This window comes from Myotis daubentonii, chromosome 1, assembly GCF_963259705.1.
Source record: "Myotis daubentonii chromosome 1, mMyoDau2.1, whole genome shotgun sequence".
NCBI classification, from domain to species: domain Eukaryota; kingdom Metazoa; phylum Chordata; class Mammalia; order Chiroptera; family Vespertilionidae; genus Myotis; species Myotis daubentonii.
Genome location: NC_081840.1, coordinates 163,391,702 through 163,406,194, shown reverse-complemented (window position 1 = coordinate 163,406,194; position 14,493 = coordinate 163,391,702). Strand labels below are relative to the sequence as shown.

At 48.2% G+C, this 14,493-nt stretch overlaps 1 protein-coding gene and 1 pseudogene across 4 annotated transcripts in view; one reads left to right on the top strand and one right to left on the bottom strand.

Moving 5' to 3' along the window:
• PPP3CA (protein phosphatase 3 catalytic subunit alpha) overlaps positions 1 to 939 on the bottom strand; it is a 316,528-nt gene extending 315,589 nt beyond the window's left edge. Inside the window, exons 1-2 of one of the 4 annotated variants that reach the window (XM_059664486.1) lie at positions 644 to 938; positions 106 to 466 (exon numbers count right to left, since the gene is read on the bottom strand). In XM_059664486.1, coding sequence (XP_059520469.1) covers positions 106 to 163 — 58 coding nt within the window. In that variant the 5' untranslated portion in view covers positions 164 to 466; positions 644 to 938. Of the gene's footprint in view, positions 1 to 105 lie in introns of all 4 variants that reach the window. The other 3 variants (XM_059664524.1, XM_059664514.1, XM_059664495.1) reach the window with 3 other exon arrangements.
• Positions 940 to 2,469: 1,530 nt separating this feature from the next.
• LOC132237772 (dnaJ homolog subfamily C member 4-like) lies at positions 2,470 to 6,971 on the top strand (annotated as a pseudogene).
• Positions 6,972 to 14,493: the final 7,522 nt, after the last annotated feature.

The window sequence follows — 14,493 nt, the reverse complement described above, 5'->3', positions numbered from 1 at the left end:
GAGCAGGGAGAGGACCCGGGGCGGGGGAGGGGAGGGGAGGCGAGGCGAGCCGCCCGGGTGCCTGCGGCACACGGTGCACCCGGACGACCGCGGCGCGCCGCTTACCTTTCACCACCCTGTCTGTCGTCGACAACTTGGGATCAATTGCCTTGGGCTCGGACATCTCCAGCCGCCGGGGGACAGCGACGCGCTGTTGGTCCGTCCGACTGCACACCCCGACCGGACAGGCGGGCCAGACACTCAGCGCCGCCGCCGCGCTGCACCCCGCTCGCTGGAGGTCTGGGTTCGGAGCTGGCCGTAAAGTTACTGCCTGCTCCGCGCGTCCCTCTTCCTCCTCCTCCGCCGCCGCCGCCGCCGCCTTCACTCCTCCTCCGCCGCCACCAGCCCCGCCGACTCGGCTCCCGGCACGCGTGTGTGCTGGTTATTTATTTATTTTCCGAGCACGCCTCTCGGTTCTTCTTTTATTCTTGGGGAGGGGGGATGGGGAGGAGAAGCGCACACTCGAGCACCCACCCAGGCACGGAGAGCGGGCGCCGCGGAATGGAGCCCCACGCGCGCACACCGCCGGGATTAAGACCGATCACATGGGGAGGGCCGGGGGCGAGAGAGGAGAGGCAGGGCCGCGGATGTCAGGGCCACCAACCGCGCCTCGGCGTCCCCGGCGGCGGAGAGGCGCCCGCCGCTGCTGCCGCTGCTGCCGCTGCTGGGCTGCTGCTGCTGTCGCCGCTGCCGCCGCCGCCGCCGCTGTCCCCAGCCGCTGCTTCCCCACACCGAGCGCCGCAGCAAGTCCGCGGCCGCCGGAGACGTCCCGCGCCGCTCCTTCACTCACACAGGCAGAGCCGCGGAGCTCGGCAGACACAGTCCCAGGCGCAACCTACCCTCCTCCGCCGCCGCCGCTGCCGCTGCCGCCACCGCGCCCGCCTCCGCCTCCTCCCCTTCCTCCTCCCGGCCCCCGCCTCTCTTTCCCGGGCAGCCTCCTCCTCCACGCGGAGCCCGCCCCCGGGTCCCGCCCCCACGTCGCAGCCACTGGTGCTTATTGGTCGGCTTGCGCGTCACTCTACGCCAGGTGGCGGCCTCCCGGCTCCGCCCGCCCCGCCCCTCCTCCCGGCCCCGCCCCTCCTCCGGCCCCGCCCCCCGCTCTGTTTTCTCCCGGCTGCCCGCCCGCGGGCCTGCCCTGCGCCCAGCCAGCTCAGGTGTCACGGTGGCTGGCAGGCCGGGATGCGGGCAGGAACCCGGGCCGGGGGCGCGCCTGGGTGGAGGGGGGCTCTACCAGCCAGCCCAGCCCCGCTTGGCTTCCTCCCCTGGACCCCGCACACAGCCCCGCGCCGCTGGGGTCGCCGTGCCTTGGCGGCTGGGTTAAGCCACAGTGTGAGTAGCCAAGCGCAGGGGGTGCCTCCGGGTGTGTGCGTGGCTCCGGAGAGGGCGCGGAGGGAGGAGGCGGGGAGCGGAGGGAAGGGGTGAGAGGCGAGAGAGGACGGAGGAGGGCTGGGCGCTGGGGGTTCCGCGGCGCGGGGCGCAGTTGCTGTGGCTGCCATGGCTGTCCAGGGAGGATCGCCAAAACGTCCGCGAATAAACACCTTACCTGGGGGAGCCGGGCTCCTCTGGTGATGGCTGTACAGCTGTTTTAGCTATGCAGCCCTTTTTGCAGGCGACGTGTTGCTTGCTAACATTGACTTCCACGCCTTGGCGGGGCCGGGGGATCCGGGGAGAGGTGCCACCCAGCGTCTCGGGCAGGGGACGTGGCCGGATGTGCTGAGCGACGTGGGACGCGGGAGCTCAGCACAAGGAAGATCGGGACAGGAGTCAAAATGACCCCGGACAACTCTGAGTCACCGGGGACACTTTGAGATCTCCGGGGAGCATGAGGGGGCGGGAGAGACACCCGGAGAGGGTCGCCTTTTCCCTGTTCGCTCAGGCAAGCCACTGGTCAGGCTGCCTGTGACATACCTCCCTTCCCTGCTCTTGCCAGTTGCCTGACAACCATCCGATGCTACCGCTACCCATACTCGCAGGGCCTCGAAGACCTAGGAGGGTCCACACTATGAGTCCCTCCAGTTGGAAGGAAAGGAAGATAATTCAAGGCAGAGGCCCGAGGTGACAGTGGTCCAAACGCTCCTTCCCGATCTACCTGCCCCAGAATGAGGAGTGAGGGTCTCCCTCTGCCAGCAGGCCACTCCGCACAGCCCCTCTGTCCCACCAGCCTCAGTTCAGCACCAAGGTCTGGCAAGGAGGCTGAAGTTTCTTAGGGAATAATCAAGAGAACTAAGTGAATTTCCCACTCTGCATCCTTCCTGTTTTCTTTCCAAATTCCACCATTATCAACTTTTGCCTATTTCTGGAAAAGGACCATGAGCCTAGTAAAAAGGCCTAATAAAATACTTAGGGAGCTAGGAGATAGAGCCAGAGTGTTTGGGGGGACAGGGATTGCATTAAAGTTCAAACTTGCAAATAAGTTTCAGGAATTGACTGATGGTGCTGGAGTATGACTTGAACAGTTTGGCCTGCAAGGAGTCGGAACTTACTGGAGAAAGCAGGTAAGCCTCTGTGGAGGCCTGCTAGCTGGACAAGAGACCATGCAGGGTGTGTCCCTCTGGCTCCAGGATTCTGCTGCCTAATTCACAACCCAGGATACGCTAGGTAGTTAGGTAGACAGTATGTTCAATACATATGTGTCGTTCTTTTATATACCAGACACTGTGGTAGGTAATTTACGTGTGTGTGTGGGAGGGAGAGGGGTGGACAGGGATAGTTTTTGCCCTCAATAAAGCCTAGAGTCCAATAGAACAGTCATAAAAATATGAGCTCTGAGAGGCCACTGTATCATCTCAGGAAGGGGTTGTTGAGAACAGCCTCCTAAGCATGGGCAGAGCTCGTTACTAAGGTAAATTTGGGAGGTTGGTCCCGAGCCAGATGGCACAGAGCCAGGCAGGGATGCCAAGACCTGTGGGTGATGAAGAGGGTCTGCTTGAGGAAAGACTAGGAAACCATGTCCAGGGATTCTCACTCCTGAGACCATGATGTTCTCCCACATGTTGCAGTTTCCACCATTTTTTAGACTCACTTTTCAGGTTTAGGAAAAACACCTTTAAATCAAGATTAGAAGGCTTAAAATGTCAGCACCATAGAAAAGTTATATGATACAGATAGGAAATAAAGGCACACCTTTGAGGCACACCCTTCAGTCCTCTACAAATCTAAGACACCTCCTAGCTGAGGTATGTGTGGGGAAAAAGAGGTTATGAATCATAGTCACTTTACAACACATTTATCATCAGGTACCTTTAATGCATGTTTATACTTCCATACTGCTGTAACACACACACATCTTAACAAAACTGGACCCTTCTCAGGAAGACTAGACAACAGCATGTTAATTGGGAACTACATCCTCATACTGGGCCTGCTGAAATAGCCAAATCATCCTTTTTATACAGATTTTTTTTTTAAATATACCTCATTTTTAAAAAATCTTATTAGACTGGCCAGGCTGACTGTGATTATATTATACTTGCATATGATTACCTTATATTTGGAATCTACGTTTTTCAAGCTATTACTGGATGCTGACTTTAACAATATCCTCTGCTTATAAAGAAACAAATGAAGCGGGGGGGGGGGGGGCGGGGGGCACTTGGCAAAAAACAACTTGCTGTCTACTAAAAAATTGTGTTTCCCATTCTTTTGTACATTTTTCTCTGGGAAACATGTGCCCAGGTAAGAATTCTATTTCCTGACCTGCACCTGCTTGCATCTAAGTGGATCCATGTGTCTCATTCTGGTCCATGAACTGTGGGCTAATGTGTGTCATCATTTTCAAGCCAAAACAGCTAAGCAGGAGATATTCATTGCCTATGCGTTCCCACCCTTTAGCTCAAGCATGTCAAGCTCAAAGACTAACATGGGCCAAATAAATGAGACATGCGGCCCGCAGGCTGCGAGTTTGACATGCTTGCTTTAGCTGAATGAAGAGGTTTCTAGGGCCCAGGGGAAGGCATAACACCACATGGAAAGAGCTAACTTCTTTGATTACCACATAGAGCAGGGAGGGGTCCTCAAACTACGGCCCGCGGGCCACATGCAAATACAAATATTGTATTTGTTCCCGTTTTGTCTTTTTACTTCAAAATAAGATATGTGCAGTGTGCATAGGAATTTGTTCATAGTTTTTTTTAAAACTATAGTCCAGCCCTCCAACGGTCTGAGGGACAGTGAACTGACCCCCTGTTTAAAAAGTCTGAGGACCCCTGACATAGAGGAATACAGCCCACCCACTATGAAAATATGCATCAGACTTTACATGAAGAAGAAATAAGCATTTATTGTGTTGTTCCATTGAAATTTGAGGATATGCTTGCTAGGGTAGCTAGTACTATCAAATTAATACACAAAGTTATTTAAGATGCTACTTCAAAGTAAAATTCATATTTTTTTTCTGTTATATAACAGAACCACCAGACTAAAAATATTCTTATTTCTTTTAATACATGAGCATCAAACGTTGCCTTCTTGTAAATGAATTATTCATTTACCAGTTGTGTTTTGAACGCCTGTTCTGTACAAGGTACTGTGCTAGATGATGCATAAATGTATAGATTAGGAACTCAAAGATTTAATCCTTTCATTCAAAGATCTCAAAGTCTTGTTATACAAGAATTGTATGCATATTATCTTTGCAAAAATTTAGGTATAAGGAGTAACTTCCTCTATTGGAGAACACACACTAATTTTACTATTGACTTCACAACTATTTATGAAGATAAATGTGTGGAATAAAAGAAAATAGGGGTGATTTGGTGTCATCTATGTAGTCAAATGCTGCAAGTCACAGCTTACATCCTTCGGGGCAAATCATATTAAGTGAACAATATTTTAGTTTGCTGTTAAGTGCTCAGTTGATTGGGTGTTGTCCTGTGCACCGAAGAGTTGCTGGTTTGGTTCCTGGTTGGCAGGGTGCATGCCTGGGTTGTGGGGTCAGTCCCCTGTGAAGTGCATGTAGGAGGCAGTGATGGATGTTGCACTCTCACATCAATGTTTCTCTCTCCCTCTATCAAATCAATAAAAAGTCTGTTTTTTAAAAATAGAGGTATTATTTTTTTTTTCAAGAAAAGAACTAATGTTACTGTATTTTCTCTCTTGTTTTGAGAATAACCTGCTCTTGAAATGTTGGACTTTCTTTTGGTACTTGGATATCTTTACTATCATTTTGACATTAAGAATTTTGACTCTTCTCCTGGTTTTGACTCGCCTGGGGGATGTACTTTGTTCTGAGTAGTTGATGGTAGACAGCATGTCTGACCTATTCTCACCTGAGCTGGTGGAGCTTTGTGCTGGAGAACCTGCAGTCTAGACAGCCAATCCTAGTGGAGCCATGACTGTGTATAAGAATTTGACTTATTATCTTAGAGTTCCTTCCCCTGATGTCCACTTCTAACATGTCAAGTTCTACCCTCTTCTCTGTAGAGGTTCTGTGAAATATATTAGTCATCACAAATTTTATTATTTGAGGTTTAAACTAATGGGTCTTTATTTATCTTTTGGATTGCTCTTGAAATATTGTTGAGCCTTTTTTTTTTTTTTTTTCACTTTCAGAAGGCAATTTTACTCATTTAGAAAAGTTATTTCTCAAAGAACATAAAAATATGTTATACCCAATGTATTCAGGAATAAATTTTACTTTTTCCATCAGGGACCAAACTATAACTTATGGAATTATATGCTAAGTTTAATATAAAGAGGATATATTTTACGTAAAATTTGGGTTATGGATATTTATTTGGATTTAATAAACATATTCATGTTTGTTTTTATATTTGTATCTTTATCTCATATTTCAGTTCTGAATTTGAAAATAAATATTCTATTGAAAAAGAATCTTGCACTCAAATTAATCATATTACCATTTACTTCAAATTAGTGAAGTTTTATTTTGCATATTGGTGGTTATTGGAAGCATATATTCAATTGAACACATATCAGGCAGTGGGAATATAACTTAAAAAGAAAACAGTCGCTCCCCTCGTAAACCTTCCATTCTAGTCAAGAAAAGACAGATGATTAAAAAAGAATAATTCAAGCGGCTGGCTGTTCAGACACTGAGGCCGGGGTGGAGAAGGGCCAGAGTCAGAGGCAAGACAGGTAGATAGGCCCAGAACACGGGGGTCTGACCTTGAGCAAGGGGACCCCACCTGCCATGGCGTCCTCTGGGCCTGCTTCAGTTCCTTCCCAAGTTCATGGGGCCAGGCCTTCCCTTAGCCCCCCAGAGTGCTTGAAGTCTGGTCCCAATGTGATCTTCTTCCTGGACTCCTTCCACCGCTGCCCGCCGCTGCAGTGCCACCCCTGTTCCTGAGTCAACTGAGGCCCCGCAGCCCTCCCACCGGGCTCTCTGTAGAGGCCACCAGGCAGCGTTCTGGCCCCAGCAACTACTATGAACTGGTGGGGGTGCATCCTGGAGCCAGCGCTGAAGAGGTGAAACAGGCTTTCTTATCCTAGCACGAAGAGCTGCATGCTGACTGCACCCTGGGAACCCAGCCCCGCACAGCTGCTTTGTAGGGCTGAGTGAAGCATGCCAAACGCTCCACCTGGAGCAGAGCCCCCAAAACTATGACCACCATCAACTCCCCCAAAGTCTCTAGGAACCATAGCCTATCCCTGGTCTGTTCACCAAGCACACAGTTCCTGGGCACCTCCCAATGCACAATGCTGGGCCCGGTTTCACGGTGGGAGGCATCAGGTATCAGAGTTGAGGCGGGAGCAGCACAGACACGGCCAGAGGGTACTGGGATACCGCCTCCTATCATGCTGGCAGGCACTGGCCTGCACTACGCTGCCTTCAGGAAGCTGGAGCAGATGCACAGTAGCTTGATGGATGAAAAGGATCAGAAGGATCAGATCATCACAGCCATCTACGATGATACTCCGGCCGGGCCAGGGCCAACAGAACCAGGCTCCAGCAGGAGCAACAGCAGAGATAGCAGCTGCAACCTCCATCCAGGCCTCCCCCCGACCCCAGGATCATGCCCCCCAGCACCAGCCCCTGAGCCTGTCACCTGAATAGAGCCTATGTGTGTTCCCCTCTCCAGGACTCCCCACCACCTAAAACGTGTGCAATAAAGTGATTCTCAGTGCTCAGAAAAGAATGGAAAACAATTACGCACACAAACACACATCCAATATGTCAGGTGGACTAAGCAATTAGCATTAAATAATGCACAGTGTTAAGGGCACAGAAAGAAGTGATGGGCAAAGGGGTGCTACTTGCTATTGTAGACAAATTGTGTAGGGAAAACCTGTCTGAGAAGGTGATATTTGAATGGAGATTCAAATGAAGTGAGGGAGATATTTAAGCTGCTATCTCAAGAAGAGTGTTCCAGGTTAAAGGAACAGCATGTACAAAGGCCCTGAAGTAAGATTCTGAAGTTATAAGAACTGTCAAAAGAGGCCAGTGTAGCCAGAGCACAGTGAACTAGAGAAAGTGGTATAAGATAAACTCCAGGAGATGGTAAAAGGTCAGACCACATAGAGCCTCAGAGATTTCTGAATTTTATTCAGGTGAAATGCAAATTATTTCATTAGAAAAGTAATATGCTATGATTTAAGTTTTTAAAAAAAGTGATCACTCTTTTGTAAGAACTGACTTTGGATGTAGTGGTAGGAAGGGAGCAGGAATAAAATGGGAAGACCACTGAAGAGAGTATTATCCTATATAATAAAAGGCTAATATGCAAACAGACCAAACAGTGAAACAACCGAACAACCAGTCACTATGACGTGCACTGACCACAAGGGGGTGCGCGTGGAACATGGCAGGCATTGGCCACAGCAGGATGGTGTAGCAGGTGAGTGGGGGCACCAGACCAAGGAGGGGGGGGCAAGACTCTGGTGGTTACTGAAAATTCTTTGCTCCCGTGCACCACAGTCCCGCCCTGCACTCACAACTTCTGCCAGCACTGGCCCCACTTGTACCCCACTTGTACCCACTTGTACCCACTGCCAGCACCAATAGCCTGGTGCCGGCCCCAATCACCCCTCGGGCCTCCTCCACCTCGATTGCTCCTGAGAGGCAATCGAGGCCGGCAGCCACTGCTCACACCGCTGCCAGTGACAGCCCTGCTTGTACTTGCTGCTGGCACCATAACCGCCACTCACACCCACTGCCAGTGCCTGCCCCGTTCGCATCCCCAGCCGGTGCTCGCACCCGCTGCCAGTGCTCGGCGCTGGTCCCAATTGCTTGGTGCCGTCAGCGGGTGCCAGTGGTGGCTGCTGGTCCCAATTGCCCCTGAGGGCTTCTCCACCTTCCGCTGCTCCCGAGGGCTGCTGGCACCGGCCCCAATCGCTCTGCGCAGTCAGCGTGTGGGAGTGGGGCTGCTGCAGACAGAGGACCAGGGGCCGTGGCAGGAGGGGCTAGGCGGGGGAGCGGAGGATGGGCTGAGACCTGCCCCTATGCCCATCGCAGCCTTGCAGCCCACAGTTCCTTTCAAGGTGCATGAATTCGTGCACTGGGCCCCTGGTCAGATTATAAGACGGGCTAGAAATAAGGGGGGTTTGAATGATGAGAACTATCTGATTCCAAATATATTTTAAAAGTAAAGCTAAATTATACTGTTGGGTTGGACACAAGAAGCAAGAAAATAAAAGGGAGGAGTCGAGAACTCCAAATTTTGGAGCGTGAGCAAATGGAAGAAGGTATGAGTTACCATTTACTGAGAAAGGGAACTGGAAATGGAGAGCATGTTTTGTGGAGATGATCTAAAACAAGTTTTAGGTATGTTAACTTTGAGAAGCAGATTATACATCAAAGTGGAGATGGCATGTAGGTAGGTGAGAGAAGAGAGCCAGGCTGGTGATGTATAAAATGGAAAGTCGAGGCACCTTAGTTGTACTTAATTTCAGTTAGAGGGTAAGGAGGAGAGGAAGGGCCTGCAAAGCTGACTGCAAAGAACAGCTTCTGGGGGGAAATGCTGGTGTCCTGAGGTCAAGCAGATGCAGTGAGTTGTGTCAACCATGCTGATGGGTTAAGTAAAATGACTATTAGTTTTGACTAAAGGGGAGATCACTGGTGATCTGAACAAAGCAGTCTTTATCCCTGCCTAAAATAGCACCACATCACTCTGCCTCTTTGCACTGATTTAGCTCCCTTTTCAGATTTACAATCACTTGACATGACGTGTGTAGGTGTGCTATGTATGTGATGTGTCTGTCTCTCTCCCCGCAGCTAGATGACGTGGTCCTTGAGAGCAGGGACTTTCTTTTGTTCCTAATTGAATCTCCAGTGCCTGTAATAAGCCCAGAACATACTAGGAGCCTAGGAGCGTAATGAAACATTTGTTGCAAGAATGAATATTCACTGACAATGCTAGCTCAGTTTACTCTTCTTATTTCTCAATAGTTGGAATAAACATTTAAAAGGGTGTGGGGAATTCGGTGAAGGTGTACAAGAGGTACAAACTTCCAGTTATACGATAAATAAGCTCTGAGGATGAAATGTACAACATGATGATGACCGTTCACAATACTGTTTCTATGGTTGAAAGTTGCTAAGAGAGTAGATTCTTAAAAGTTCTAGTCACAGGGAAAAAATTGTAACTGTGTGAAGTTATGGATATTAACTAAACTTACTGTGTTAATTGTTTTGCAATATAAACATACATTGAATCATGTTTTATACCTTAGAATGATATGATGTTATATGTTAATTATGTCTCAATAAAGCTGGGGAGTAAGCATTTCAAAGAACTTTTAGGAAAAAATTAAACTTCATGTTTAGGTTTCTTTTTACGTTATAAAATCAACTTTCATAGAGTGAAAAGAGTTGACTCAGGCCTCCAGGATGAGAAGTGGAATGGGAACTCAGGAATTTAGTGTTAGCATGAGGTGTGTCTCTCACATATCCCCAATGTAAGAATCACTATGTGTGTAAGTCCAGGGGAAGGCACAGTATTACTCATAACGCCTCTTTCTCCAACTACACAAAGGGTTCTATTGTTTGCAGCATCTTAATTATTCCCTGGTGATAAGTTAGGCCAGATATTAGCAATTTTCAGACAGGAAGGTTTTGGATTTTGGTTGTTTAGAAGTAGTCCCTTAAAAAGCTTCTTCTCTCTCAGGGTGTCCCTGATGTCCAGACCAAAGAAATCCAGACAGGAGGGGAAATTGTGCTACATAAGCTTTAGGGTGCCTGTCCTGCCCATGCTCCTCTTTTAAATAAAATGCCCCAGTCACCTGTTGAGTGATCATCAGGTCACAAGTTCAACTGCGACGATCACAGGGGATTGGACCAGAGTCAGTGAACGTCTATCGAGAGGATACCGAAAGGCCAGCAACCTTTAGCTTCCCTGACCTAATTAGCAAAGTAAGCTGGTCTAATCAGATATCCTCTGGGAAGAGCGGGATCTAAAAACCCAGAGGATGTGGTAATTGCGGGGACTAGGGGATAGAATGGAGGTGAGAGAGGGCATAGAAGGATAAATGGCGATGGAAAATAAATAAATAAGTACAATAAAATAAAACACACTTCAGAGAGCCCCCCCCCCAAAAAAAAATAATAATAAAAATCCAGAGGAAAGTTGGTGGTGGTTGTTTGAATGAAGGGTCTTGCAGGCTTGAAATAAGGTGGTCACTAGCAAGTGATTCACATGTAGGATGAGTAAACAGATGAAGACATTTGGACCAGAGGGACTGAGAAGAGAAAAGAGAAGGGAAGGGAAGGGAAGGGAAGGGAAGGGAAGGGAAGGGAAGGGAAGGGAAGGGAAGGGAAGGGAAGGGAAGGGAAGGGAAGGGGAAAGGCAGGGCAATGAGATTCTTAAATCTGTTTTCCTTTTTGTCCTTAACTCCTGGATGATTAAAATTATTTCAGGATTTATAAGACCCTTCAATATCCTTACAATAAACCCTATTTTCTAGAGCTGGTTTGATAGTTATGTTCCTTACAAACCAAAGGACCCTCACTAAATTACACAAAAGATAAAAAGAGCTGCATGTCCTCTGTAGTTATCAAAAGGTGACACTACTGATTCTGGTGCTTATAGAAATCAGTTTCCTCAGTCAAAAAATTACTAAATTATGCTCCCTCATTGCCCATTCCAATTGTCTCTATAGCATACCCAGCATAAAAATAAAAACAGCAAACAGTGGAGAGAGAGAGAGAGAAAGCTTCTGATCACTTGGTCAGTTTTAGGGGTATTTAACTAAATATTCTTTTTGCCTATTTCCATGCCATTACCAGGCAGGCTATGCTATAAACCAGAAACTCAGCATTGCAGCCTGCTCTGACCATACAGCACCCATATGAGTGCATGCTTTCAGCCACCCAGCAGGAGAGGAGAGCTCCGGAGAGCTGAGCTCCAGCAGTCGAGGGCTTCTGCCCACAAATGACCTCATGAATGACTACCCTCATGTTGTATTGGCCTGACTCCTCACTTGGCCACACCCAATTTCAAGGGGGGGACCAAGGTATATGATGTTCCCAAGTGTCCAAAATTAGGGGAAAACCAAACATTTTATGAGGGTAATAATGCCAATCAGCATTTCTAAATAACCTGTTTAACCCTTTGGGAACTCCATGCTACACCCCGTAACTAGGGCATGTGTCATATTTCTGTTTTAAATATCAAGATACTCCTGTATATGTGGCTCCTGATATGAACGTCTGCTCTCCCTGTTGCATGGCCTCTACTGGAATTAATTGGATGTATTCCAGTTGGACTGGTTTTGATGTTACTACATCTCCCCTGGGGCCCTGCAGCCCTACACCAGATTTCTGATTTCTCTATTTCTTTTAAAACTTACTAGCTTCGTCTTAGGCCAAGACTTAGTTTTTCCCTCACTCTCAGCATTCGAGTGCCTCTGTAGATGGGCAGTATTGGGCAATACTTGGCATTTATTAATATTATAAAAAATGCCCTCTTCATGTGTCTTAGCCACAGCTAGAACCACTAAGTTCTTTTTAATTTTCAAAGATGTAAGCAGATTACCTAGGAATAGGAATATGTCTAGATATAAACAGCATGTAGTATAGAGTTTATTTTTGTGAGTCACTACCTTTTATAACAAGTTAATATAAATTTATATCTATAAAAGCCCAACGACCTTTACAGCCGAACAACCAGAACAACTGGTTGCTATGACACACACTGGACCACCAGGGGGCAGACGCTCAATACAGGGGCTGCCTCTGGTGATCAGTGCGCTCCCACAATGGGAGTGCCACTCAGCCAGAAGCTGGACTCACGGCTGGCAAGCACAACAGCAGTAGCAGGAGCCTCTCTTGCCTCCATGGTAGTGCTAAGGAGTAGTGAGCCAAACGGTAAGGAGCCAGCAGGTGGGTGGTTAGGAGCAAGCAGGTGAATGGTTAGGAGTGAGGGGTCCCAGCATGCCAGAGGGCACAGGCTGGTACAAATTTCATGCATCGGACCACTAGCAGTCTAATAATATGCATACTTGTTATTATGCAGTTTCTGTAAGTGCCATGATTTGGTACTATTTTGACACAGCAAAACATATTGTTTTCTTCTCATTATGTTAGGCCTACAGTGTGGTGGGCAGTCCATTTTGTCAACCTGCCTAGCCTATAATATTCAATTTTTTAAGCAAACACTAGTCTAGGTCAGTGATTTTCAACTGGTATGCCATGGCAGGTGTGCCACGAGAATTTTTAAAACATGTAACATGTGACTATTTAGTCAGGGACACCAACCTCTTTTCCCTTAGATTGTCAAATTAAAAAATGACAACAACCATCCGGTGTGAGTGAGTAAAAATTATTCCTTTTTGTATGTGTGTCAGATTGGCAGAAAATATAATTTTTGGTGTGCCACAGAATTTTAGTCATCAGTTTATGTGTGCCATGAGATGAAAAAGGTTGAAAATCACTGGTCTAGGTGTTTCTTTCAAGGTATTTTTAAAAAATATATTTTTATTGACTTCAGAGAGGAAAGGAGAGGGAGAGGGAGAGGGAGAGAGAGTTAGAAACATCAATGATGAGAATCATTAATCATCTGCCTCTTACATGCCCCCTACTGGGGATCAAGGCCACAACCTAGGCATGTGCCCTTGACCGGAATCTAACCTGGAACCCTTCAGTCCATAGGCCGATGTTCTATCTACTGAGCCAAACCAACTAGGGATCTTTTAAGGTATTTTGTAGATGTGGTTAACTGACTTTAAGTAAGTAGATTGCCCTTGAGTATGTAGGTGGGCCTCATCCAACTAGTTGAAAGCCTTGAGAGCCCAAAGTGAGGTTTCCTGGAGAAGAACTTCTGTGTCAAGGCTATCGCATCAGCTCCTGACTGAGTTTCTAGCCATCTTGTCTGTTGTACAGATGTCAGATTCACCAGCCTATAATAGTAGGAGTCAATTCCTTAAATCTCTTTGCACACACACACACACACACACACACACACACATACATCATCATGGATTCATTAAAGATAAAGTTTCTAGCCCTGACCGGTATGGCTCAGTGGATAGAGCGTTGGCCTGCATACTGAAGGGTCCCAGGTTCGATCCCGGTTAAGGGCATGTACCTTGGTTGCCGGCACATCCCCAGTAGGGGGTGTGCAAGAGGCAGCTGATCAATGTTTCTCTCTCATCGATGTTTCTAACTCTCTATCCCTCTCCCTTCCTCTCTGTAAAAAATCAATAAAATATATTTTTTAAAAAAAGATAAAGTTTCTAACCCAGATGGTGTTGCTCAGTGGTTGAGCATCAACCTATGAACCAGGAGGTCACAGTTCAATTACCAGTCAGGACATGTGCCAGGATTGTGGGCTTGATCCCCCTTCTCCCCCAGTGCAGGGTGTGCCAGAGGCAGCCAATCAATGATTCTCTCTCATCATTGATGTTTCTATCTCTTTCTCCCTCTCCCTTCCTCTCTGAAATACCTAATCTAATAAAAGAGAAACATGCAAATTGACTGTAACTTCACTATGCCCCAGGCCACGCCCACCAGCCAATCAGAGCAACTATATGCAAATTAACCCAACTAAGATGGCGGCCGGCAGCCACGGAGCTGGAGCAAGCAGGAGGCTTGGTTGCCCCCTGAGCAATGGAGGAAGCCAAGCTTCCCGCCTGCCCTGGCCAGCTGTGGCCTTCACTAAAGGCAACAAAGTTTCAATTATAGAAGATAAATAAATCCCAGCCAGCCTCCACTGGGAGCTTGGGTGACTAGGGGCTGTGGTCAGCCTGCAAAGAGCCATCAGCCCCTCACCCAGGCTGGCCAGGCACCCCAGCAGGGACCCCCAACCCTGAAGGGGCTGTGGCCAGACTGCAAACAGCCATCAGCCCCTCACCCAGGCTGGCCACACCCTCAAGGGGGGAGGGTCCCTTCTGGGGGGCTTGACCAGCCTGCAAACAGCCATCAGCCCCTCACCCAGTCTGGCCAGGAACCCCAGCAGGACACTCCTCCCTGAAGGGGGTATGGCCAACCTGAAAATGGCCCTCAGCCCCTCACCCAGGCTGGCCAGGCACTCCAGTGGGGACCCCCACCCTGATCCGGGA